Genomic DNA, 23,725 nt, shown 5'->3' with positions numbered 1-23,725 from the left:
CACAAAATAATAAGAATTATAGGGGAAAAAGGAGGGCAAAAGCAGACATTCATGTGGGAAGTCAGCACAAGTATCTGTGTGTTACATTTCAGGTAGGATTTAGGAATTAATTGGTTCTGATGATATCACCATGTCCCTTCTCTGTTTTCCTGGGATGCATCCCAGGGTAATTGACAGATCCCTGAAATATTGGGAAAGAGAAAATATAAAGCTTATTTCTTCTATTTCACCCCAGTGTCCTACTCAAGAATAATAACAGTTCTCCTAAATAATTGAAAAAGCATTGGAGATTTTCTGTCATTAGAAATCTTTCTACCCAGTGGCATACCAGAAACTTTTCTAGGATTTAAAGGACCATATTGTCCAAAATCTGTTTACCTGAAACTACTTGATAACAATCTATTTATCTCCTCAGGTCAATAAGAAAATGGTCATTTTAATTTCATTTTTAACATAAATTATGTTGAATTCTTCAGATGGGAACTTGAAAAGTAAATTATTTCAGAACTAGCAGGTGAACACATAAGTCTTTGCATATACCTTACTCTTTAAGACATGTATCATGGAGCAGGCATCCAGGTTATTCTAAGTAAAAATGTGTTATGAGCTTACCTTCTCTTTTTGGCCCTCAGATTTTTGTTTGCTGGTTGTTTTTGGTTTTTTTGCAGTATCCCTTATTCACTGGGATAGATTAGATAAAAAGTTACTGGTATAGATGCATTTATATTGCTAAAAGACATGTTTATGAAGGGAAGATTAACTAAAAAGAAAAATCCAGAATAAGCCTCCAGTTTATCAGCACATTGTAGTGTGCATGAAACCCAGGATGCGTTGTTTCCCTTGGAGGGGTTTTGGTAAACACTTGATGTGGCTCAGTTTAAACATCTCACAGAGCATCCAGCTTTTCTCCTCTCTCACACACTCTTAGGTGACATCAGTGTGTGAATGCAAAACCCAAAACTGCTGTGAGCTGGTAAGCTCCAAGCTGCCAGCCAAGCGTGGCAAAGAGCAAACAGACTGGGTATGGCACTGGGAGCAGGGTTTAAAAATACTGGCCAACAGTTCAGGGAGAATTGGTGGAAATTGAATAAGCAAAAAATGAACTGTGTGTCTTTACCACAGGTTTTTGAATAAAAATGAAATATGACAGGTTCCAAATGCAAACCATATGAAAGGAGCACTCTATCTACCACGCAGTTCTCCACCAGAGATTCATGCTAATTCAATAACAATACCTTGCTTCCTTCTCACCAGCCAGCACCAAACAGCTCCATCCATCTGGAAGCTATTTCCCAGACCTTGATAAATTGCCCTAAATCTGCCCTCTCAGCATTTGTTTTTCCTTGTTTGATGTAGATTTTAAAAAAATCCTCTGTGGAAGAGTGCATCAATAAAGTGAAAAACCCACCCTTTTCCCAAATTTAAGCTGACGGCTTCGTAATGTTCCCTGCGAAGGGGCAGGCATTACAAGAGGCTTTCTGGGGTTCCTGTGCTCATGCCAGCCTTCAGAAAAACACAGAAAGTCCCCTCAGTTACCAGCTGCCAGAGTGGGGCCTGATGGATCAGGACATTCCCCCAGTTATCTGCATTCTCCAAGCTTGTGGTCTGGTTTTTGCTGTCACACTGATGGCAGTTCCATCTCTTACTTCTCATGCTCACAGAGAGGTTTTGGCTATTGAATGTATACTTTGTGGGGCTTTTAGCAATTTCAGTGCTGCCCTTGATGGTTTGGGTAAACTCAAAGTGAGATAAGTCATGGACCACCTGAGCTGTGAGGGGCAAGGCTGAGCTGATAATGATCTTTGCTGCTGCTCTTGCCTTAAAATGGGTGATCAAAGTGCTTGTTGGAGATAAACCATGGCTGACACAGTGCTGTTGTGGCTGTGCTTTGGGGAGAAAGCCCCAGGGAGGCTTTCTTGGCACCTCCAGCATCTGGCAGGAGCTCCAGGGTGCCAGCAGTGCTGGCAGGAGCTGGTTCTCCATGTTATTAAACTCATGTTTTCATATTAAACACAGGCATAGGGGTCATTTTCCAGTGGGTTGGGGTTTTTTCTCTTCTCCATAGCATTCTTTGAATGATGATTTAAATAATATGTGTGGTTTAGATTGTAAAGTCTGATTGTAAGTGGAGAGATGGAGATTTCTCCTGCTGGAAATGCTGCTGGCCACCTGCAAAAGGCAGTGAGTGTGAGTGCAGCTGGGGCTGGGAAACAGATAACAGGAACCTACCAGTTCATTGATTCTGTAGAGTCTGTGGCTTGTAAGTATTCCCACTGATACTGCAAAACTGAGTCCATGGGTGTTGGAATTCAAGAGATTAATCAAGCTTGCAATCAATAAGCTATTGGAAAAAACTTCACTTGAATAACTGTAGCAAAAACTAAAGTGACTGAAACCAACACTCCATGTATTTTGTCATTGCTTTACTCTGAATATGCCCTTTTGGGGTTTTTTGGCTGATTTTTGTCTTTTATATTTTCTTTTTCTTAAAATTGCAGTAGCAACAAATAAAGCATAATTTGCTTACTTTCAAATAGAATTACTTGTAGAACTGGGGAAATAGTCTAACATACATTTTTGTTTTGCCTGAAATGAAAGAACATTGCCAAGCCAGAATAGGAAGTGCAGTGCCTGCCTAGGAATGTCCTCTGATTGCTCAGGTAAAGGAGCCAGAGCTGCTGGAAAGCAGATGTTTGTCACCTCTGGGTCCTGCTGTCACTGAAAGCTGTCTGAAATGGAAAGTGAAGATGGGTAAAATTGGCACAGCTCACATCCCTCACTCCAGGCACCAGATGCTGATGCATGTCTGTGCTAGAGTTGCTCTAAATTTTATCCAAATCTCTTCACCTCCCTGTTGAGTTCAGCCAGTGTCCTGACTTTTCCTGCAGACCCGGGGTGTCTTGAGGGTTCAGGCAATTTCACCAATCATCCAGAATGACAGATACAATTGGAAAAATCCTGGGTAAAGCTCTTGGGCTTTGGAGAGACAGCATTCTTTGCAGCCAGACTCTTGTGGTGGGAGGCATTACAGTGAAGCCAGAATGATATTTAGTGAGGAAGCTGGCTCCAAATTTCTGCTAGGAATCTGGCTCTTCCCCCTCCCCACACCCCCCACGCCTGGTTTTTGTCCCTGGAAACAAGTTTAGAAGTGGAGGGTCCCAGAGCAGGATGTCTCTGGGAAATGGGGCATTCACACAAATCCCATGTTGTGCACTGATAAAAATTCAGTGCCAGCCCTTGAGGGGGTCAGTGCAGCTGAGCAGGAGCTTTGGCTGCTGAGCACGAGGCTGACAGGAGATTTTCTCAGCACTGTCCCCATGCCACAGGTGCTGCCCTGGCTATACCCCTGGCTCCTGGGGTGCACTGGCCCTGCTGTGCTTGGAGCAGGGGGTATTTATTTATTTATTTATTTATTCATCCATTTATTTAAATAAATAAATAAATAAATAAATAAATAATATATATATATAATATTAATATATTATAATTATCATAATATATTATATACATTAATATATTATATTATGTAATATATTATATATTATAAATATATATTATTATATAATTATATTATATTATATATTAATATTATATAATATATAATATATATTAATAACATATAATAATAAAATTATTCATTTATTTATTTATTTAGATAAATTTGCACTTTACCACAGCGAGCTTTTGCAGCCTTACACCAATAATCTGTGAGAGCCCTGCAGCAGGGACAGCCAGGGGAGAGGATTCAGCCCAGAGCTCAGCATGGCTCTGGGGGTGTTTGCTCATCTGTTCCAACAGGGCAAGTTCTCAGTGATGCTGGCTTGGGTGGGGTTGAGTGGCTGTAAGCCAGGGCAGAGTTTGGCTTTTGCTGTGCCTGGTTGGTCAGGCTGATCCTGTGGGCAGATGTAGCTCTGTGCTTTTGTTTCCTTGGCTCTATTAACACACACTTGGGTCCCCATTATTGTGGGAAATTTAGGAGTCCTGAAGAACTGACTAATATGATTAAGCAGAAGCTATTCATTGTTTACATTACACACATATTTATAGATTCTACAAACTACTAAGTGCACACTTCTTGGTTGGTGCCTTTGTCTTGTTCACTCGTTTTCTGCCTGCATTTCTTAGAGTAATGACTGGTTGCAGTCCAGGTGTTTCACAGTCCTCTGTTATCCAGTTCTTGTGGTCTTGGCATTTGGTTTGTCACCCTCTTCTTTCTTAATTTAGCACAATTTCTGTTTCAGTAATCTTGATGAATTCTTGAGGTTTTGCTAACAAACTTAGAAGCAGGCTGGCTGGTGCACACTATGGCCTGACCCATGTGCATCCCTCAGCAATAAATAAATCCCAAGCTGGAGCTGCAAAGGGAGAAGGAATTGGAAGGGACTCTCAGCAGCCTGGCCTCACCCACAGGATCCAGGAGAGCAAACTCCTCTCTCTGCCTCCTCGTGTTGCTGTGCCCTGGCCTCCCTTCTCCCCCAGGGTCAGGGCACAGGCACTGCAGTATCAGCTCCATGCCAAGATTTGGTGTAGAAGAAATCAGTGCAGCAAAATGCTGTTTGTGTGAGGTGCTTCTGCCTTGAGCTTTCATTGTAATAAATTCTCCTGGAGTGTGTGTTTATGTGATCTGCGGTGTTTTATTTTTGTTTGATTGTTTGATAGCCATACTGAAAATGCCTATTAATGAGTGTCAAAGAAGTATTTTCCACTCATAGTTAAATAAAAGAGAAGGCCTTCAGGGATGAGAGGTAATGGGTGGCCACATAAAATGAGTAGATCTGTATTTATGTGTGGATTTTTAGGGCAAACAGCAGTGTAAGCAGCAAGTGATTATAATTTCATATAGAACTCCTAGGGCAGAAAAAATGCAGAAATCACAATATTTTCTTCCACATGCTTTTTCTGTAAAATTTACCATGCAGCAGTCAGACTTGTGTTACCTGCTTTTTGCCCTTTCTGTTGTAGTAGGTGTAAAGAAAACAGAGATTTACATGTAGAAGAGCATAAAATGAGAGGCTTAGAGAGGGATTACTGCCCCAGTTGCTGGCTGAAGGCATCGAGGCAGGAGCACACCCACCACAGGCCCTGTAAAAACCCACTCATGTAGTGTGGCAGGCCCTAATGAGGGCTCCTAACAATAAAGCCAGCTCTGAAGAAGTATTTTGATTTTTGTGGGGCCAGCAAGAAAGCAGATGTTGAGCAGCTTCAGGCATTCCCTGCGTTTGAGCAGTGCAGGGATGGGGAGCTGCACCCACAGGTGGGCACTGACACATTCATTCTCTTGTCAGTGGGGATTATTCTCCCTCACTGTGGTTTTACTACTGTTTTCCTGGTCTAGTTCTAAATGAGTGACCAGACATCCAATCTTGCTTTTCCCAGGGTAAAGGAGAAGTTTTTATTGGCATTTAATCTGAATTTCAGGCTCTTGTTCTTATGTTTGCCTGGTCCTGTTACACGAAATAAAATTCTTTCTTCCTCTGTGGTTTTTCTGCCTTTCAGGTGATTGCTGGTTCCTATAACTCTGCTTAATCAAGTTCTGTTTAACCAGATCTTAATTTTCTGCATCCCACCATTTCTGCATGATTGAACCAGTTGAAATAGTTGGCCACAGCTGAAAATCCTTATTGTAAATTCCCTTGTGATTTTCTGTCATCTGTTATCCTTGAGGCTTTCTTGGCTCTGAGTGCACTCCATGAAATGACTTTTGGGTTTCTTTTGTTGTCCAAGAACATGAGCAGAGATTGTCCTGGGAGGTTGATTGCCTTATTTTCTCCTTTCCTTTGGAGATGATGGAATTGATGAAGTTGCTATAAGCAGGCTAAGATGAAAAGAAGACTAAAGCCCCTCCTGTTAATAGAAATGATCTAATGCCAGGCTCGTTTGGGAATTAGATTGGGATTAGATTAGTGTTTGGGGTAAATGCATAAACATTGCAGGTAAGGTTGTCCCAAAGCTCTCTGGCCCCCTTGGTCCCTGGGGTCCCCTCCTCATCCTGCTGACAACCCCTGAAATAACTGTTGTGCTCTTGCCTCACACGGGGGGATGCTTCACTTGTTTAGAAGTCTGCAAAATTCATGTGCACATTTGATTCTGAAATCACTGAACCTGCCAGCCCAGCCCACTATCAAATGGATTTCACAAAGGATTGCTGGTGTCTCTGAGATGGGAAACCTTCCACAAGCAAAACAGATTACACTGACATTTCTGCTGAAATAGTGTGTATTTCAGTGGGAGACCTTTCATCAGTTGCAAACCAAATGCCTGCATCCTTAACAAACAGGGATGTGCCAGCAGAAGGTTCTTCCAAGGGACTGGGGCTCTTCCAGCATCCTCAGCTCTATTTATTTCAGAAACCCAGTGAGCTTTTTGGAGAGATTTTTTAATCACATAATCTCTGCCTCATGTTAGGCTTCATTGGGGTTTTGTTTGTAATGTGTGCTCCTCTCCAGGCAGGCTGTTCAATAGCTTAAGTATTAGGCATAGTTAATCTAAAATACAACAATTATATGTTATTTCTATTTCTTAAATCATATCATTGATAGTATTTTTGCTATCTATACAAATGTCCAGTCTTTATAACTTACTCTACAGAGTTCACATTGAAAAAGAGGCACTCACTTTGGATAGCCTGAAAGGAAAAGTTTTATTGTCACTGCAAAATAAATAGGCACTTAAATATTTTGAAGGTACTAAAAACACTCTTCTCATTCATGAACTGGTTTAATTAGAGACTACATAGGAAGTATTCAGTGTTGGATTTACAGCAAATATATTGGGTTGTATTTTATGTATAGAATCAACCCTCAGCAAAATTAACTCTTTTCAGTGTCCCTAATTTCCTTCTGCATCTCCCAGAATGTTCACACAATGGTATGGATCAGTCAGTTGTAACCTTGGGAGCTCTAGAGCACCTGTCCCATCCATTTTGGCACCTCTGGACTCATTTCAGACATGTGCTGTGTGAATTGACTGCTGATGGATTAATGACATATCTCCTGTCATTGATTAAAAGCCTAAAAGACCATTGAAACCCAAAGTGCTCATGTAAGGAGAGGTTTGGAAGGGCAATCAGGATTTGCATGGTAATTAATATAATTACAAAATAAACCTCAAATGTCCACAGAGAATTAAATTCCATGCTCATAGGAAAAGAACCAGAGTTTTTAAAAAATAAAATGATGAATCCTTGCACTTTGACTTTGACAGGCATATTCTTGATTACTAGCTGGAGAGGTAATGGAAGGTGTGTTATACCCTGGAGGGTCATAAATCTTTCTGATTGAAATAAAATGAGGCTTAAGAGAGCAGAGTTTGCCTAATTTGCTATAAATTGACAATTGTGATTTATTAACAAGGACAAGGAAGTCACTAAGAGGTGCTGCTGCCATGGCCAATCATTGTTTAATCAGATGCCAGATGAAGCTAGACTGGCATAGGATGTAACTTTATAATGGGTTTTAAATATTGTGTGTATTTTTACTTCTGATAGTAACACTGAGAAAGTTTGCAGGGGGAGCTAAATCAGCTGAAAGATGGGAGGGGCAGCACAAGAAAAATATCAGGGTCTCTTCTTTTCATAACCTGCCTTCTGTGCCATTTAGCAAATAGTATTTTTCATGTTTATGAGCAGCAGGCAACTCTGTTGTAGTATGGATGTGTCAGTGTAAGTACACCTGAATAAACAGAGATGCTGAACTGAAAAAATAATTCAGATTGTTCTAGGTAAACTCAGATTTCTATTAAAAAACTTTTATTCCAAACTAGAGGCGGATGAAATAAATTGATATTTCATGTTAAATTAATTGGCTTCTGAACAGCAATCCTCAGAAGGCACATTTTTATTACCCCATTGGGATGGGAGGCTGAAGAGAAAGAATTAATCCATCCCCAGTGTGAGTGGGGATGCATCCCCGAGGTGTGGGTCTCTGTAGCAAGGGCTGTGCTCAGAAGGAGGAGTCACAAGATTTTTGTGAACAACAGATGATCAAAATCTCTCAACTTCCACCTGGCAATCTGAAAGCAGTCTGATCCAAAATTGCTGTGATATTTCCCATGCCTTGCCAAATAATTTGTATATATGCCTGAGCAGATGGATCTAACACAGGCCCTGCCAGCTCCTCTGCTTGTTTGACCTTGCCAGTGAGCATCAGATGCATCTTTTCCAGACTGAGGCTTAGCCAGTGTGTCCATGGCCAGAAAGAGCATAAACAAGGAAAAGATTTCACCTGGATCTGCTGAAGAGCTTCCCACTGCTGGGTGTGGACAGCAGGGTGTCAGCTGTCTGCATGGATCTGAATATCAGATATCTGCCTCTGAGTATCAGTTTCAAATGATATTTGAAACTCACTGCTAAAGTAACACTCCTTCCCAATGCTGTGCTGTTTAGCCCTTCTTTTAATAGAATTTAAGTCAATTTTATATTTGGAAGTTGGTTCCATTCTTCACACAGTTTACAACATTTCTAATTATTTGGTAGCATTCCCTTCCCCAGGCTGTGTTTGCAGGGATCCATCAAGTCCCTCATGCTGCAGTTAGCACCACATGCCCTGCTTGCTTCCATAACTGCTGTCAGCCTTGCAGTTCATGTAAAACTTCTTTTTATGATCCCATTATAGCAAATACTGGGTTTCCCTGCCTTGAAAGGCTCTGAAATATACAACCATGAATAGAACTTGAGAGAATTTTTCCTACCAAACTTGTAACTTAGCATGTTGGCTGTGAGGCTGAATTTATGGTATCGTGTTCCCTTGGTCAATTATGCAAAATTCTTCTTGTTTCTTCTTTGTATTTATTGCTGCTGAATGTGTTTATTACAGGGAAAACTGCTGAATGCCTCATTCTTTTTTCCCAGCTTAATTTTCTAGTGGCACTGAAGTTTATGTGATAAAACTTTGTTCATGAGACATCACATTGCCTTCATGCCCTGGAAAATTTCAATTTATCCTCCAATTTTGACTATTTTTGGCAGAGGGATAAGTGGTGAAAGAAGTCATTGGTAAAACATGCTATTAGGTCAAAATTAGCATCAGTTTATACCTTATTGGATAGCTGCATGGCACACCTTCAGGAAAACCTTTGATCACAGTTCTCACTTTACTAAGCATGAAAGAAGTAAAACTCAAAGGAAAAAGTTGCATTCAGAAGTTCAGACTGAATTCTCTCTCTGTGCTGGGTGCCTGTGTCTTCTACTGCTTCTGGATTTTTCCCCCTCTCCTTACCTGTTGCCCATCATTTTTTTCATACAAAGCCTCAGGAAATCACTGTTCCACACCACATTTGTCCCTTCCCTCTGCTTTGGGACCTTGCAGGTCTGAATTTAAGTCTCACTGGCATATCCAGGTGCAGCAACACTCAGGTGTGTGCATCAACCTCGATCAGAATAATACAGAAAATGATAAAATCCTTGCCACACTGTGGGAGCAGAGCACAGCTCAGCAAAGTGGCTGCAAGTGTCCATTTATTCTCCATTTCCCAGGATTAGGAGGTTGAAATGTTAAAGCTGGCAGATACTTGTAGGCTGGAATAACATTCCTGGGGATGCTCATGGAACAAACACAGTGTTCTTCTCTGTTATCTTCCTGTGCATTTTCCTTCCAGCCTGTCATGAAGTGGAAGATTTACTAAGCCTTTTCCTTTAATGTAATGGTTTCTTATTAACTTCTGACCAGGAAACCCATAAGACAAGTGTTTAAATGTTTGTGAGACTGAGACTTGGATGTGGATGCATCACTCCCACAATTAGGAATGTAAAGGACAGAGTGTGCAATTCAGTGTCTTTGTAGATGTAATTTTGTCTGTTTTCCCTAAAAGCTTTAGCTGTATTTAGACCTTGATAATTAAGTTGTTTATGAAAATTTCCTGGTTCTTAATTTAAAGTCTCTATCAACTATATTTGTCTTCATTTAGTATTTTTGCTAAACACATGAATGCTACCATCTGTTCTCCACATATACCATCTAACTAAAATTTATTATGAGCACATTGGATGTTGTTAACAAGTCGAATAAACTTTGGTATTTCTGTTGTAGAGCTCATTTTTCCAGCATGCTGTGAAACACTGTAGTCATTGAACAGGGCTGTAATTAGCTGCAATGAGGGCTCCCTGTTCACAAACCAGTGAGGCTGGACAATTCCTGCCTGTCTGCAGGTGTCTCCCTGGCTGCCTGGGTCGTGTTTCTCCTGCAGTCAGCAGTGATGCTTTTATACACCAGGAGCTTTCCACCTTCTGCCTGTGCTGTGGTGGTGTTTCCACCCCTTATCTGTGCCCTTCTGTTGATAAAACAGGAGAAGGATCACATTGGGATGGAGAGAGTTCAAACCTCTGCCACGTGGGTGTGAATGAAACTCTTGGTCTACACAGACAATGCTGATAATTGAAAAAATTGGAAAAATTGAAAAATTGAAATTAATTGAAAAAAATATTGCAGTGGTTGAAACAGTGTCAAGGCAAATGAGTGCTTTTTTTACTCTATTATCCCTTGTTCTTCCTGCTGAGGGTTCTTATTAGGTTTTGCTACTTGTTATTGGGTGTTTTATTGATCATGATATAATGTTCCCAGTATTGGATCCTTGTAAAAGCTGGAATTTGGCACAGCAGTGCTGAGGAACAGCTTGTAGATATAGCAATGCCCAGTATGGGTAATTTCAAACAAAAAAATGATTCTTTCTAGGTATGGTGACTAGTTCTGTTCTCATTCTCTGAAACGTGGAGCTGGAGCAGCCCAGATTAAGTCTGGACCAGCTGAGGTTCTTGAGGTTCAAAAGGACAGCTGGACTCTGAGATACATCTTCTAATAAGTTGCAGAAATTTCCTGTTTCAATGCCTAAACCTTTCCACTCCTGCAGAAAATTAGAGAAAATACATAAAAGTGTTTTGGAGCTGATGCCTTCCTATCAGACTAGACAAAAATTTATTGTATCCTAAAAAAGCTCTAGAAGTAAAATATTGCACACAGAGGGACCTTCATCCTCTTTCTGTGAATTGCTGAGACAGTTCTATCTTCTTGCCTGTCCTTGAAACAAGTCTGCACCTCTATTTCTGCTTCAGACCTCATTAAAAGGCTCTTTAGTCTTGAAGCAAATAGACAATATTCTCCTTTGTAACAATAGTTATTTCCAGGCAATATAACTCAAGGAGTATTTCCCAACTCGCAGATAAATTAATTTTAGTGATGCTTGACAGCAATTCCATTTTTCCAGTAAGAAGTCTTACAGTAAATTGAGACTGGAGAATTGCGTTATTCATTTGAAAGATGTTTCTAGAATGTCTTTAGGCTCTTCTGGGTAGTGACAGTCTCATACAGAAATGAAATGGCCTTGCTTTGCTGTAGATTTATTAGTACCACTATTTTCTGCAGCTTCTCTCCTCTCAGAGTTCCTTGTTTTCCAAAGTCTTCCTTGTTAGAGAAGTTGTGCTTCTTTTGTGGGCTTGCTATTGATAAAGTCAGCTCTGAGAAGATAATCCTCAGAGAAGGATTAAATGTTGTTTGCCCATTTATTACAATGAGTAAACTGAGTCAGAAAGACTCTAATTTTCTTAAAGTCACACAGCAACCCATTGTTGCAATTGTCTGGTTCAGCAGCACATTCTAATGGGTTTCCATGCTGCCTGAGGCCCAAAAAGCCAATAATTCAGCCATGTTCAGTACAGAAATGAGAGCAGAATTTGTCATGCAAAACTTCATGTGCCAGTGCAAGAGACTGAAGGGGCCTTGCTCTCATTTTAACATTTATCTTTATTAAATTTTTACAAGAACATTCAAATTAATCTGAGTAATTATAGTGGAAGTGATGGGCCTGTTTTACATGGTTTCAGCTGTGACAAAAACCTTCAGAAAAACAGATGCTTTGCTGCTTGCTCCACTTGGCTGCCAAGGGTTTAATATTTTAATGATACAGGGGTGAAGAGTTTGCATGAAATAGAAGTAGCTCCAGGGACACAGGAAAAGTATAAAAGTGAAGCTTCCAGCTTCACTACAAGAAGGTGGTGAACTGTCATTATGATATTTTCTGAAAAATCCCTTTGCCAGGATTTCTTCTCCTGGGAAGCTGAGAAGCCTCAGAAAAGAATGAAAACAATAATTATCTGATTGCTTGGAATGTGGTCTGGAAATCGTTTACCAACAGGTGCATCTTTGATTGGTTCCATGCAAATTGTTTTTAATGAATGACCAATCACCATCAGCTGTGTCAGACTCTGAGGAGTCAGTCAGGAGCTTTCAGTATCATTCTTGTTTAGCTTTCTGAAGTATCCTTTCTCTTTCTTTTAGTATAGTTTTAGTATATAATTTCATAGGATAGGATAGGATAGGATAGGATAATAAATCAGCCTTCTGATGACTTGGAGTCAGATTCTCATCTCTCACCTTGTCCTGGGGATCTCACAACACCCCAGTGAACAGCCAGGGCTCAGGGCACAGATGGAGGAGGGATGGCAGTGCTGGAGCAGGGTGATCAGTGTCACCGTCCCACGGTTGCATCCGCAAAGCGCCGCGGGCCACATGGTGCCAAAATAAAACCTGCAGGAGCTTCCCTCAGCTCCATCCCAATCCCTGCCTGAGACATTTGGGATCTCAGATGGAGGAGGACAGGCTGCTTGGCACACGGGGCACGGATGGAGCAGAGAGCCTCTGTGCCAGGCCTTGGGCGAGCGCCGTGCGTGCTGCCGGCACTGCTGTGCAGGGATGAACTCACTGCCAGCCACCCTGGCCAGGCCTTTGGAGGATGAACTCACTGCCAGCCACCCTGCCCAGGGCTCTCTGCTGGCCTTTGGGGGATGAACTCACTGCCAGCCACCCTGGCCAGGCTCTCTGGTGGCCTTTGGAAGTGTTTCTCTCCTGATACAGCTGTGGAGAAGTCTGTCCCTCTTGTATTTGCAGGAATTTGAAAATGCAAAGCTGCGTCTCCTCGCTCTGGGGAATACTGGAGACAGAGCCTCAGGAAATACAGCTTTGTTAACAAAACTCCTCTGTGGTGTTGGATGAAATTATAATATAAAATGTATAATACATGTATGTATCTACATATTGCTGGAGGCCAACAGTATGAGGCTCAATAAGGTCAAGTGCTGGGGCCTGTCCTTGGGGCACAACAGGCCCTGCAGCTCCAAGCTGAGGGCAGAGGGCCTGGAAAGCTGCCAGGCAAGAAAGAACCAGGAGCTGCTGGTCTCCAGAGGCTGAAAATGACCCCGTGTGCCCAGGTGGGCAAGTGGCTTGTACCAGAAATAGATTGTCCCCCTGTACTCAGCACTGGTGAGGCCACCATCACTGCAAGACATTGAGGGGCTGGAGCTTGTCCAGAGAAGGGAACAGAGCTGGGGAAGGGTCTGGACAGTCCCAAGGAGTGGCTGAGAGAGCTCAGCCTGGAGAAAAGGAGGCTCAGGGGGGACCTGCTCACTCTCCACAAGTCCCTGACAGGAGGGTGCAGCCAGATGGGGGTCAGGCTCTGCTCCCTGGCAGCTGGCAATGGGACAAGAGGAAATGGCCTCAAGCTGTGCCAGGGAAGGTTCAGGTTGGATTATCAGGAAAAAACTTCTTCACTAAAATGGTTGCTAGCACTGGAATGAGCTGCCTAGGCAAGGGATGGAGTGATGATGTCTGGAGGTGCTCCAAAAACAGCTGGGTGTGGCACTTGGTGCTCTGGTCTCGTTGTCACGGTGGGATCAGCCAAAGGGTGGGTTCCATCCTGGAGGTCTTTTCCAGCCCAGTGATTCTGTGATAATCACTGTGCCTCACTTCTTCACAATGACTTCTCTGCTCTCCACATGATGGCCACATGTCCTGCCTGCTGCAAAGTACTGAAGATTTCAGTGGTATTTGGAGGACTGACCATAGGATGTGTGAGCAAGAGCCAAGCACCAGCAGTGGACAGACCAGAACAATTGAACCCTTTACTAAAGTTCACACTCATAAGCTGTTTTGGGGTTTTTATGCTAAGCTGTTTTGGGTTTTTTATTCCTTGGTTAGGCTTTAAAATGCACCAATTTCAAGATAAGCATTCTAGAGACAAATTAAGACAAAAAGCCAGCTACCTGAACTGAATTCTTGTATCTCCCAAGATATTTTTCTCCTCTTGTCTGAAGTAATCTACCAGCTTTCCAGCAGATGAGCTGGCAGAGGTCCACTGCTAGCAGGACCTTCAGCAGGAAGAGCAGAGTGATCTCTTGAACTTCTTGTGATTGCTCAGATCCTTTGAGGATTGAGGCTTTTGGGTGGCTTTACTCCACCCCACTGTGTCAGCAACTGAAAAGCAAAATCAACCTCTTCAATGTATTTGCCAGTTTTACAAATAGCTTGTCTTTATCAGCAGAATATAATGAACAGAGAAATATGTTTATGCCTTGAAGGGTCAGTAAAGTCAGTAGCAGTGGAGGTGTCTCAGGCTGGTGAGGTTCAGTCAGAACTGAGGTGTATTCTAGGGAAACCTTAAAGAAGGGAACGGAGTCAACGATGAACTCTTGGTGTGTTGTGTGCAGAAATTCAAGCTCAGCTCTGAGCACACAAAGGGCCTCTCCCCTGTGGTTCTGACTCTGGTAATGAGCAGCCTGTGCTGCTGCAGGGTTTAACTGAGAGCCTGGTGAGTGCACTTGGTGAGTGCTGACTCCATGTGGGCTTGTGCTCACTGTGTGTGGCCTTCTGCTTACCTTTGGTCCTGAGTCATTCTCTTCATTGTAACTAACATTAAAGTGTGCTGGAATGATGGTGAAACCAGCTGTTTCCTTAAAACACTCCAGTGAAAGAGTTCATTACAGTCTTGAACCTGAAGTAATACTAAGATGCCCACCAGTCCCATTGGATAAAGCAGCTGCCCTGGCAAATTCTCACTGAAGTCATGAATAAATCTGATCATCAATAAAGAACATGAAGGGATGTTGTGGGTCTGAAGACCACAGACCTCTTGTAAGTGGTGCCACAAGCAGAGTGAAGGAACAAGAGACACAGATAACATGAGCCTTACTAACATTGTTTCTTTTGAATTTTCCCAAATAGGGTCGAGACTGCAGTGTGCCCATTAATTCCTGCATTCAGAATCCATGTCAGAATGGAGGGACCTGCCACCTCACAGAAGCAAATAAAGATGGATTCAGGTAGTAGCACAAAGTTCATTTAAAATGAGATGATAAAATTTAATGTGTTTCTGCTTTGCATTAATGAACTGTAATGGCTCCTTTATAGAAACTGCTGCATGTGGCATTTCCATTTGCCATACTAAACTATTGCTTTGGTTTCCTTGGTGTGACATATCATTTCCTGTGAAACAGGCCTCCTTATTTCCTCATAATGCAATATACATTTAAGAGCTTTTGAGCAGTCTCTATGTTCTGCATTGTGTTATCTGTATCCTAATTTTCCTTGGGGCATTTCAGGCTCACATCTAAGCTGTTTTTGTATTTGTAAAGTGAGCATCTGTTGCTTGACAGCCAGATCCAAAATGTTTTCATACTGAAGAATCTTGCAGACAAACAGGCTTTAAAGAAACAATTAAAAAGCACAGGGAGATTGCCACATCTTAAGCATTGTGCCTGCAAGAGAATAACCTCTGCAGCTGGATATTGTGGATTTCAGTTTGCCCAGATTACAAAAATGTAGCATAGGTGGGGATGCTCTGAGAGAAGTCCAGAAATTTTAATGAGATAGGAGATGGGAGATCTGCACTGCTGCAGGCACTACTTCACAGCTAAGAAAATACAAGTTTGAGGCTTTGGTCATTCGTTGTCATTCAAATTGATAGAAAGTTTCTTTTTTAAAAAGAGCTTCTAGAATTCTCATAGATTTGCTCCTCCATGTTTGTGCTGTTTCTTGCAAAAGAAGAAGCAGTAAACAGAAGAAATGCCCCAGTGCTTCTCTCTGTGCCCACCCTCACGAATTCCCTGCTTCCAGAAGCAGATGCAGCACATGACAGGAGAGAGGACACTGCTGATATTGCAGTGGAAAAGCACAGGTGGATGGGGGTGAAGAGACACTGTAGGCTCTGTAATGAACAGCAGCAGGAGTTTCCAGCATGGAGAACAGGAGCAGGCATGGCCCCATCTCCATCAGCTCAAGGCTCACCTGGAGCACCTGTGGCAGCCCCTGAGCAGGGCAGAGGAGTCTCCTGAGCCAAGATGTGTCAGCAGGGTGATGGAGTTGGGAGAGGAGGGGGAGGCTCAGCAGGTCACAGTGTGTCCAGGGGGTCCTGCTGCTCAGCAGACTCCATAGATTCTGGTGAAACCACTCCTTTGGTCTGATCTACCCTCTCTTGATTCTGATTTTAGCAGGTCCAGCAATTTTTGGAGTAAAAGTTCACGTTCAGTTTCTGCTTAATGGTCTGGTGGACTTCAGTCCATTTTCCTTTCTGGTCACTCATGTAAATAGCTTTTTCCAGCTTGTGCCAATGTAAAACTGCACCACATTAGAATATCTGGAGTTTGTCACTCAGTACCCATTTTTCAAAAATATAGCTGATACTAAAATTGCAGTAGTAAAACATTTTATAATATCCATAATGCTAGAATGAGAGCCTTCCACATATATTTTGGATCGGGTTTTTCTTTAGCATTTTGTTTGTGGCAGCAGATAAAGAGTTTTGAATGACCTGAATTGAGAGCTACTTCTGCATTTCTCTCCTGAATTGAATGAATTTTACAATTTCTGAGGCTTTGCCTCAGTTCCAAATGAGCATTGTTTTTGAGATCCTTTATAAAACTGCAGGGGTAGTTTTGTTGCTGAACAACATTCGAGGCTTTATAGGGAAGGATTCTGCTTTTTATAGTTATTTATATAGTTTCAGTTGGTCTAATAAAAGACACATAAAACCATATCTCATCAAAACCCTGCTGCATGAAATTGAATGTTCAGCATGTGCATTGCTCCATTTTCTCCTTGTTTTTAATTCAGTCAGTCCATAACCTCTGTGGCTCTGCAGGGCTGTGGAGCTTTAGCATGGCTTCGGGAAATGTGGTGTGGAGATGGAGCAGTCAGTGACAAGGAAGATACAGAAACCTTTCAGGATTGAACTTGGTTGGTTGGGTTGGGGTTTTTTGGTGGGAAATCTCTCCAGTGGATGGCAGCAGTCAGAGTTATGTGCATATAAATTGTGTTCACCAGGATGGGAAAACGCTGCCCTGTGTTATGCGAGGAAGCGGATGTCAGAAACATTTTCATGAGAGGCCTCCTTGGATTTTTTTTTGTTGTGTGGCCTGTAAAAGAAATTATATCTTCTGTATATTCTCTTCCCTAGGGAAATATATTCATACACAAGCCCTGCTGCCAAACTTGTCAAATCTTTACTCTTGTAAAAAGGAAACTTAAGCCAAAGTTCTCTCCCTGTGAAATGCCAAGCTGCTTTAACTCTCAAGTTTCTGCGGCCTTAGACAAGAAAATTACCATTTGAAATAATGCTAAGGTGCTGATGTTCCCCCCAAAGACAGGAAGCTCTTAGTTATGACTGAGATTCCAGCCCAACGCCCCCGCTGTGCCTGGTGCCCACAAGGGCTGTCAGCAGCAGGGGCTGAGGCACTCAGGTTCCCTGGAATGGCAGATCCTGGTGGGACAGCCAAGGGCAAAGGTTCAGCTGCAGTTACTCCCTCCTCTTTTACGCTTGCACTTTTTCAATCCTGAGTCATTTTCATATTCTCTTCCTTCAAGTAGGGGTGACCTCTGTGTTGAGGAATAGATAGGTGACATGGTGTGGCTCAGAGGAGTGGAAATATGAAGTTCTTTCGTGGTATTTTCTGGGGTCCCCATTGTTGGAAGGAAATTATGAATCTGACTCCATGTTCTTAGAAGGCTAATTTATTATTTTATGATATCATACTATATTAAAGAATGCTATACTAAAACTATACTAAAGAATAGAGAATGGATACAGACAGAGGGCTAAAAGAAAATAATGAAAAACTCGTGACTCCTTCCAGATTCCCAACACAGCCTGACCGTGATTGGTCATTAAGTTAAAACAATTCACATGAAACCAATCAAACAGCCACCTGTTGGATAAACAATCTCCAAACCACATTCCAAAGCAGCAAAACACAGGAGAAGCAAATGAGATAATATTGTTTTCCTTTTCCTCTGAGGCTTCTCAGCTACCCAGGAGGAGAATCCCGGGCAAGGGGATTTTCAGAAAATATGATGGTGACATTCTTCCTCCCTTTGAATTGCTGATTCTAATCTAATCTGTGCCTGATGTGACAGAAGGTTGCCCAAAAAGTCACTTATTAAGGCTGATGAGAGAGATGGCCAGTGAGACATGTCCTGGTGGTTCAGCACACGTGGAGGGGAGGCTTTGGCAGGAGCAGAGCTGTCACAGGCAGCAGCTGATCCCTGCTAACCTGCGGTGCTGGGACACAAAGGCTCTGGGTTATTTTAACTTTTCTCCATATAAAACCCCCTCCGGTTCCCAGATCGCTTTTTTTAGCATTTTCCACAAACTGTAAGTGCCCTCATAAATGTAAAATCCTGGAACTGATTAACTGCCTAGTGTTAATTCTGCCTAGTTCAAGGAAAAACATTGCACTTCCAGACTTTCAGCCTACTCCATTGGGATCTAGACATAAAAGGCATCTTTACCATGTAATATTCCTGAAAGAATTTACTATATCTATTTAAAAGCGTTTTTGAAACTTGACACACTGTATGGATATCTATTTTAATAAACAGATGCTAAATTGTTTCATTAGAGTTTATTAAAAAAAATCTAGTACAGCAAAATTTAAAAATTGCCAGCTTGAAAAAAAACTTACAAAATGCTTTGGGTCCAAAAGTTTACCCCAAAGTGTTGCCATTTGTGTTCCCTTGAAACTTCATGAGGATAATGGGATGTTATGTAATTCTTTATAGGAAAACACAACATCAATTCCTGAACAGGAGAAATAGGGAATTTGGACTTTTATTAAAACACAGTTGTTTCCTGCATGGCTCCATTGTTTCCAACATGCAAATGAAATGCTGTCTCACACTGCTTCACTACTGAGTCACTGCAAAGTTTTCATCATTGTCTCTGGAATTCATTTTCTCCCTCGGTCAGCTGGAACCCAAGTTTGATGACCTTCCAGTCACTCAGCAGACTTCATTATTCTTCTTAGCTTTTTTTTGGATAGTACATACAAACAGTCCCACACTGCAATTCTTTCAACATGTGGTTCAATCCAGGTCCCAAGTTGTATGTTTTATCTTTTCATTTCAGGCCTCATATCTGGGACATTTGAATGCAAATCAAAATAAAGAACTGTACGTAAGCAATAATGTAAAGACTCCCTATACTACATAAGGACCAGTAGCCAAATGTCATCAATTATTCTGACATTTCCCTGAGTATGGAATGTGTCCTAATACTGAGCAATTTATGTTAACAATCCCAAATGAATTGTTACTAATGGTATCTCCACTGTGAACCATTACTGTGATAGTGTTTAATAATGTCATTTTTAATTGCATACACCCAAGCTGTCCCAATCCTTTTGTGCAAGGAAAATGGTGTTATGTTCACATAAAAAATCACCAGCACAAAGCCACTCTTGTTGCTTTTCTTTACATGGAGACAAAATTTCTGTTCCCAAACTGAGACCTTGTCTTCCAAGTTGCAGCCTGGAGCATATTTGTATGACCGAGTTACAAACCCCTGAAAATGGGGTTTTGTAATCAAAAATCAAGACATGATGAATGTATCACTGTATTTAATTAGATATCTTTAACCCCCTCCCTGACACTTGCATTGCCACAAAAGATGGTGTGCCAGCTCTTCTTTCTGCCTCCTGTGATCCTCTGGCTCTGGGTCAGCAAGAGGGCATGTTTTATTAGCAATAATGAGCTTGAGACAGGAAAACAAAATATTCCTTATTGATTTATTGTGGCCTAAATTGAATTTATTGGAGCAGTTTGGTTTTGGTTATTCATGGTGAAGGTTTTCTAACCCTCATGACCTGTGGATGGTCCCTGCAGAATGAAGATGACTCTGAATGTGACCAGTGTCCCTCTTCTGTACCTATCTGGGAGATCTTCCTGTTGTGGTGGCTCAAGACACATTCCCTTCCCATTTTTCCTCCTCTTTATGACTCCTTCCTGAGATTGCACATCATGAGGAATCTAACCCTCATTAGGTTAGATGAGCCCGGATGATCCTGCCTGGGACTCCTGAGGTGGATGCAGAGCTCTGTGCCATCCCTCCCTTGGGACTCTCTGCACTCTGCTCAGGCTGTGGCACACAGCAGGAAGGGAAGGGAAAATCCTTCAGCTTTTTTCATGGATCCTGAAGAGCTCCTTTTTCCCCAGGGCTTTCCCCATCTCCTGCATAAAGCAGGATAACCACCTCAGGCTCTCTTTGCCTGTCAGAGCTGGAAACAGCACCCTGCAGCCACGTCTGCCTTGGAAATCCTCCTGGTTTCCAAAAGCACTGCATGGCAATTAGTGTGACTGCTGTAGTGCTTTCTGGTTTTCATCCTCATCAATCAGTAGTGCTTTTTATTTGCTCAGTTTCTTTTCTGCCACCAGAGCCTGCATAAGAAAGGAAATGAACAGCAGAGTGAATGTGTAGTTTGGACTGGGGCTCCAAGCAGCCCTTTCTGTGACTACTGAACAGCAATGCTGGCACTTCAAAACTGACATTTCACATATCATTGCTGGCTTCTCAGAAGCCCCTGATATTACTGGAGCACTTAACTCCTGTTTTTAGACTCTCCTTTTGGAAACTCTGCCCTCCACCTCTTCATCACTTACAGATAGTTTAAAATATAAAGGTTCTGTTTGTAACTGTAGCTTCTAGATGTAGAGAGGAAATGGAGATTGAAAAAAAAATCAAGCCATTCTTCAGCCATTTAGTTTTCTATCTTCCCTCTAGGGACCATACATCACACTCCTGTGAGATAAAATGTCTAGTGCAATTATTCTTCACTAGTGTCCACATCCTCACAGAGCCATTACTGGCTGTGCCATGCTCTGTGTTTTAGTTGAATTATCTGGGCATCATCAGCTCTTCTCCAAATAGATATTGAGGGAGCTGAAATCTTACAGCACTTGTAAAAGCAATCATTCCCAAACATTTCTTATTTGGACAAGTGACAAAGCAGTAATGAGAAGAAAATGCTCATGTCTGTAAACTCAACTCAAGCTGCTGTTCTTTGAAGAGGCTGAGGTATCTGAGAGCTGCCAAGGGACTGTGCAGTCCTCAGCAGGCAGATGTCCACATTCTCACAAAAACATCAACAGGGAGGCCAAGGATTTGAGTATTGTGATGAATGTTTACTCTCCTGCCCTGGAGTTGCTTACTCCAGCTAAGGGCCAGAGTTCCCAATAAAGCAGCGAAGGGAGCATGGCAGAGGCTGGCTCCTGAGGATGAGTTTTGTCTCCTGTAAATAATTACATGACCCCAGGAGCCATCAGACTGCATCTTTCACCAAACACTTGGGGTTAAATTGCTCTATGCCTCACAGCAGCAGTGAATTTGGCTCCAACTGACTTTTATGTTTTAATTTCAGTTTTATACCTCAAACCTCCTGTACCCTTTAGATCCATGCTAACATTTTTTTTGTTTTGTTTTTCTTTCTCCAAAGCTGCTCTTGTCCTCTTGGGTATGAGGGGGAGAGGTGTGAAATAAACCCAGATGACTGTGAAGATAATGACTGTGAGAATAACTCTACATGTGTGGATGGGATCAACAACTATGTGTGTCTCTGCCCTCCTAATTACACAGGTAAGAAAGGGCCACAACACAGAACAAGAATCCATAAGGAGTGCCTGAAGGGAAGGGTCCAAACTAAATAATGTTTATTTAGTGCATGAGCAAATAATGAATTGAAAATCTAGTCCCCTTCTGAACAATCTGAATCTCTTCCTGGAAAAAATGTTAATGTTACTAATATTGCAATATATGTGCTCACAAACATGGCCACTTTTCTGAGACAAAAGACTGATGCCTCATTGTAAAATACATTAAAAAACAGTATTTAAGGGATCAGAGAAGTGTCTACTTCAGTGTGCACATTTTCAGTACTGAGCTGAGCCTGATACCCACCTTGGCTTGAGGTCTCAGGGCTCTGCATGTGTTAAATACAGTGAGCCTGCTAAATTCCTGATCTCCATTTCACAGGTGGGTGAGCAAAGGCTCTGTAAGAGGCTGCAGGCTCAGGTGTTGTCTCCAGTGTGAGCCAGGTCAGGGAGCAGGGGAAGCTGCTGGGTCTGTGGTCACAGGGCTTGGGGATGGAGTCAGAAATGGGATGAAATGGAGTCAGATGGAGTCAGAAATGTCTTGCATTGTAGATAAATTCCCTCCTAAACCTTCTGCAAGAGTGTCTGGGTTTGAAAAGCCAGGTGTCTGATAAGGAAGGTAGGAGCCTCCCCTGAAATGGAAAATGTAAACCCACTCCCTCCAAACTATTATAATTTTGAAATTAAGGGGCTCTCAGGCAAAGATACGGGAGCAGGAATAACAGTTCTTTACTAGGGAAGAATTTTTTTTTTTTAAATGCAGTAATACAAAACATCATTGCCAGAGTCAGACCATGCCCTGTCCCCCGTGTGTCAGGGGTGGCACAGCCCCATCCCATGGGGGCTCAGCCCTCCTGCAGTGCCAGCTGTGGCTCTGCTGGAGCAGGGATCCTGCACAAGGGGGGAGTTTTCCTCTGCAGCTCCAGGGCTGCTGCAGATGGGCCTGGGCTCCCTCTGGCCATGCAGGGCAGCAGAAGCTGCTCCTCTGGCAATGCACTGGGCAGAGGCTGCTGGGCTGTCCCAGCACCTCAGATTGGATCCAGGTAGGAATGCTTGGCTTCTCCCCTGGGCAATGCAGCATCTCCCCATGGGATGATGGGATTGGATCAGCCCTGCAGGGACACTCAGTGGCCATGGACAGCAGAGATCTCCTGCAGGGAGGATGGGCTGGGGGAGAGATAAAGAAAAAACTGCCCCATGAACAGCAGAGAACTGCTCCACAATAGGAATAGATTACACCCACCCATTTCCAACCTAAGACAGAGAGCAGAGACTCTCCTGAGTGGAATCTAAAAATGGTTTTGCTCAAGGCCTTCTGGAGCATTGCGTGGACTCATTGACACAGCCCAGCCCTCCTGGCTCAGCATGGAGGGTGAGGAAACACCTGCAGGAGTTCCTGCTCCAGCCTTTGAAACAGGGTTATTGCCTCCTGAGCTTGGAGAAGCAATGAAGGGCTTCTTGTATGCTGGAATATATTACATGTCAGGGGATTTAATGAGGATCAAGCTTGAGTGGCTGAGTAAGGCAGGAGGAAAGCTTCTAGAATTTCCAAACTCTTAAAATACTTTTGTGGCTGATACAAAGGAGGCCCATGGTAAATCTTCAGCTGAGAAAAGCCTTATGACTCAAATGTACATTTATTGGGTCTCTAAAATGATATTTCTGCCAAAACCTAAAAAAAAATTCAGCTTAGCAGAGTAAAGAGTTTTGCTTGTAGGATGTTGAGCCCATTGTGCTTACTTGTGCACTATTTATGTCAGCTACTCTTGGGTGGTTTCTAGCAGAGCTCAATGCAAGGAGGCAGAGTCTTTACATTTACAACAGGAAATGGATTTGACCAGCCAAGGAAAGACATATCCAGTAAGGAACTGAATCCAGCATATATGTAAATGCATTTTCCTCTCCACAGGATTATTGCAGAATCTTTTTTTTTTTTTTTTTTTTCCAGACAATCAAGGTAGGACAGAACTAGATTGGGATTTCTTCTCCAATGGCCATGTGGATAACAGCTAGGGAACTCATGTGATACTTTAGAAAAATTTTTACTC

General features: G+C 42.4%; 1 protein-coding gene across 3 annotated transcripts in view; it reads left to right on the top strand.

Moving 5' to 3' along the window:
* SLIT3 (slit guidance ligand 3) overlaps positions 1 to 23,725 on the top strand; it is a 494,867-nt gene that overhangs the window by 421,343 nt on the left and 49,799 nt on the right. For all 3 annotated transcript variants that reach the window (XM_077186384.1, XM_054642751.2, XM_077186385.1), the window contains 2 exons: positions 14,985 to 15,082; positions 21,524 to 21,663. In XM_077186384.1, coding sequence (XP_077042499.1) covers positions 14,985 to 15,082; positions 21,524 to 21,663 — 238 coding nt within the window. The remainder of the gene's footprint in view (positions 1 to 14,984; positions 15,083 to 21,523; positions 21,664 to 23,725) is intronic.

This window comes from Agelaius phoeniceus, chromosome 15, assembly GCF_051311805.1.
Source record: "Agelaius phoeniceus isolate bAgePho1 chromosome 15, bAgePho1.hap1, whole genome shotgun sequence".
Taxonomy (NCBI): Eukaryota; Metazoa; Chordata; class Aves; order Passeriformes; family Icteridae; genus Agelaius; species Agelaius phoeniceus.
This window is presented reverse-complemented; position numbering and strand designations above follow the sequence as displayed.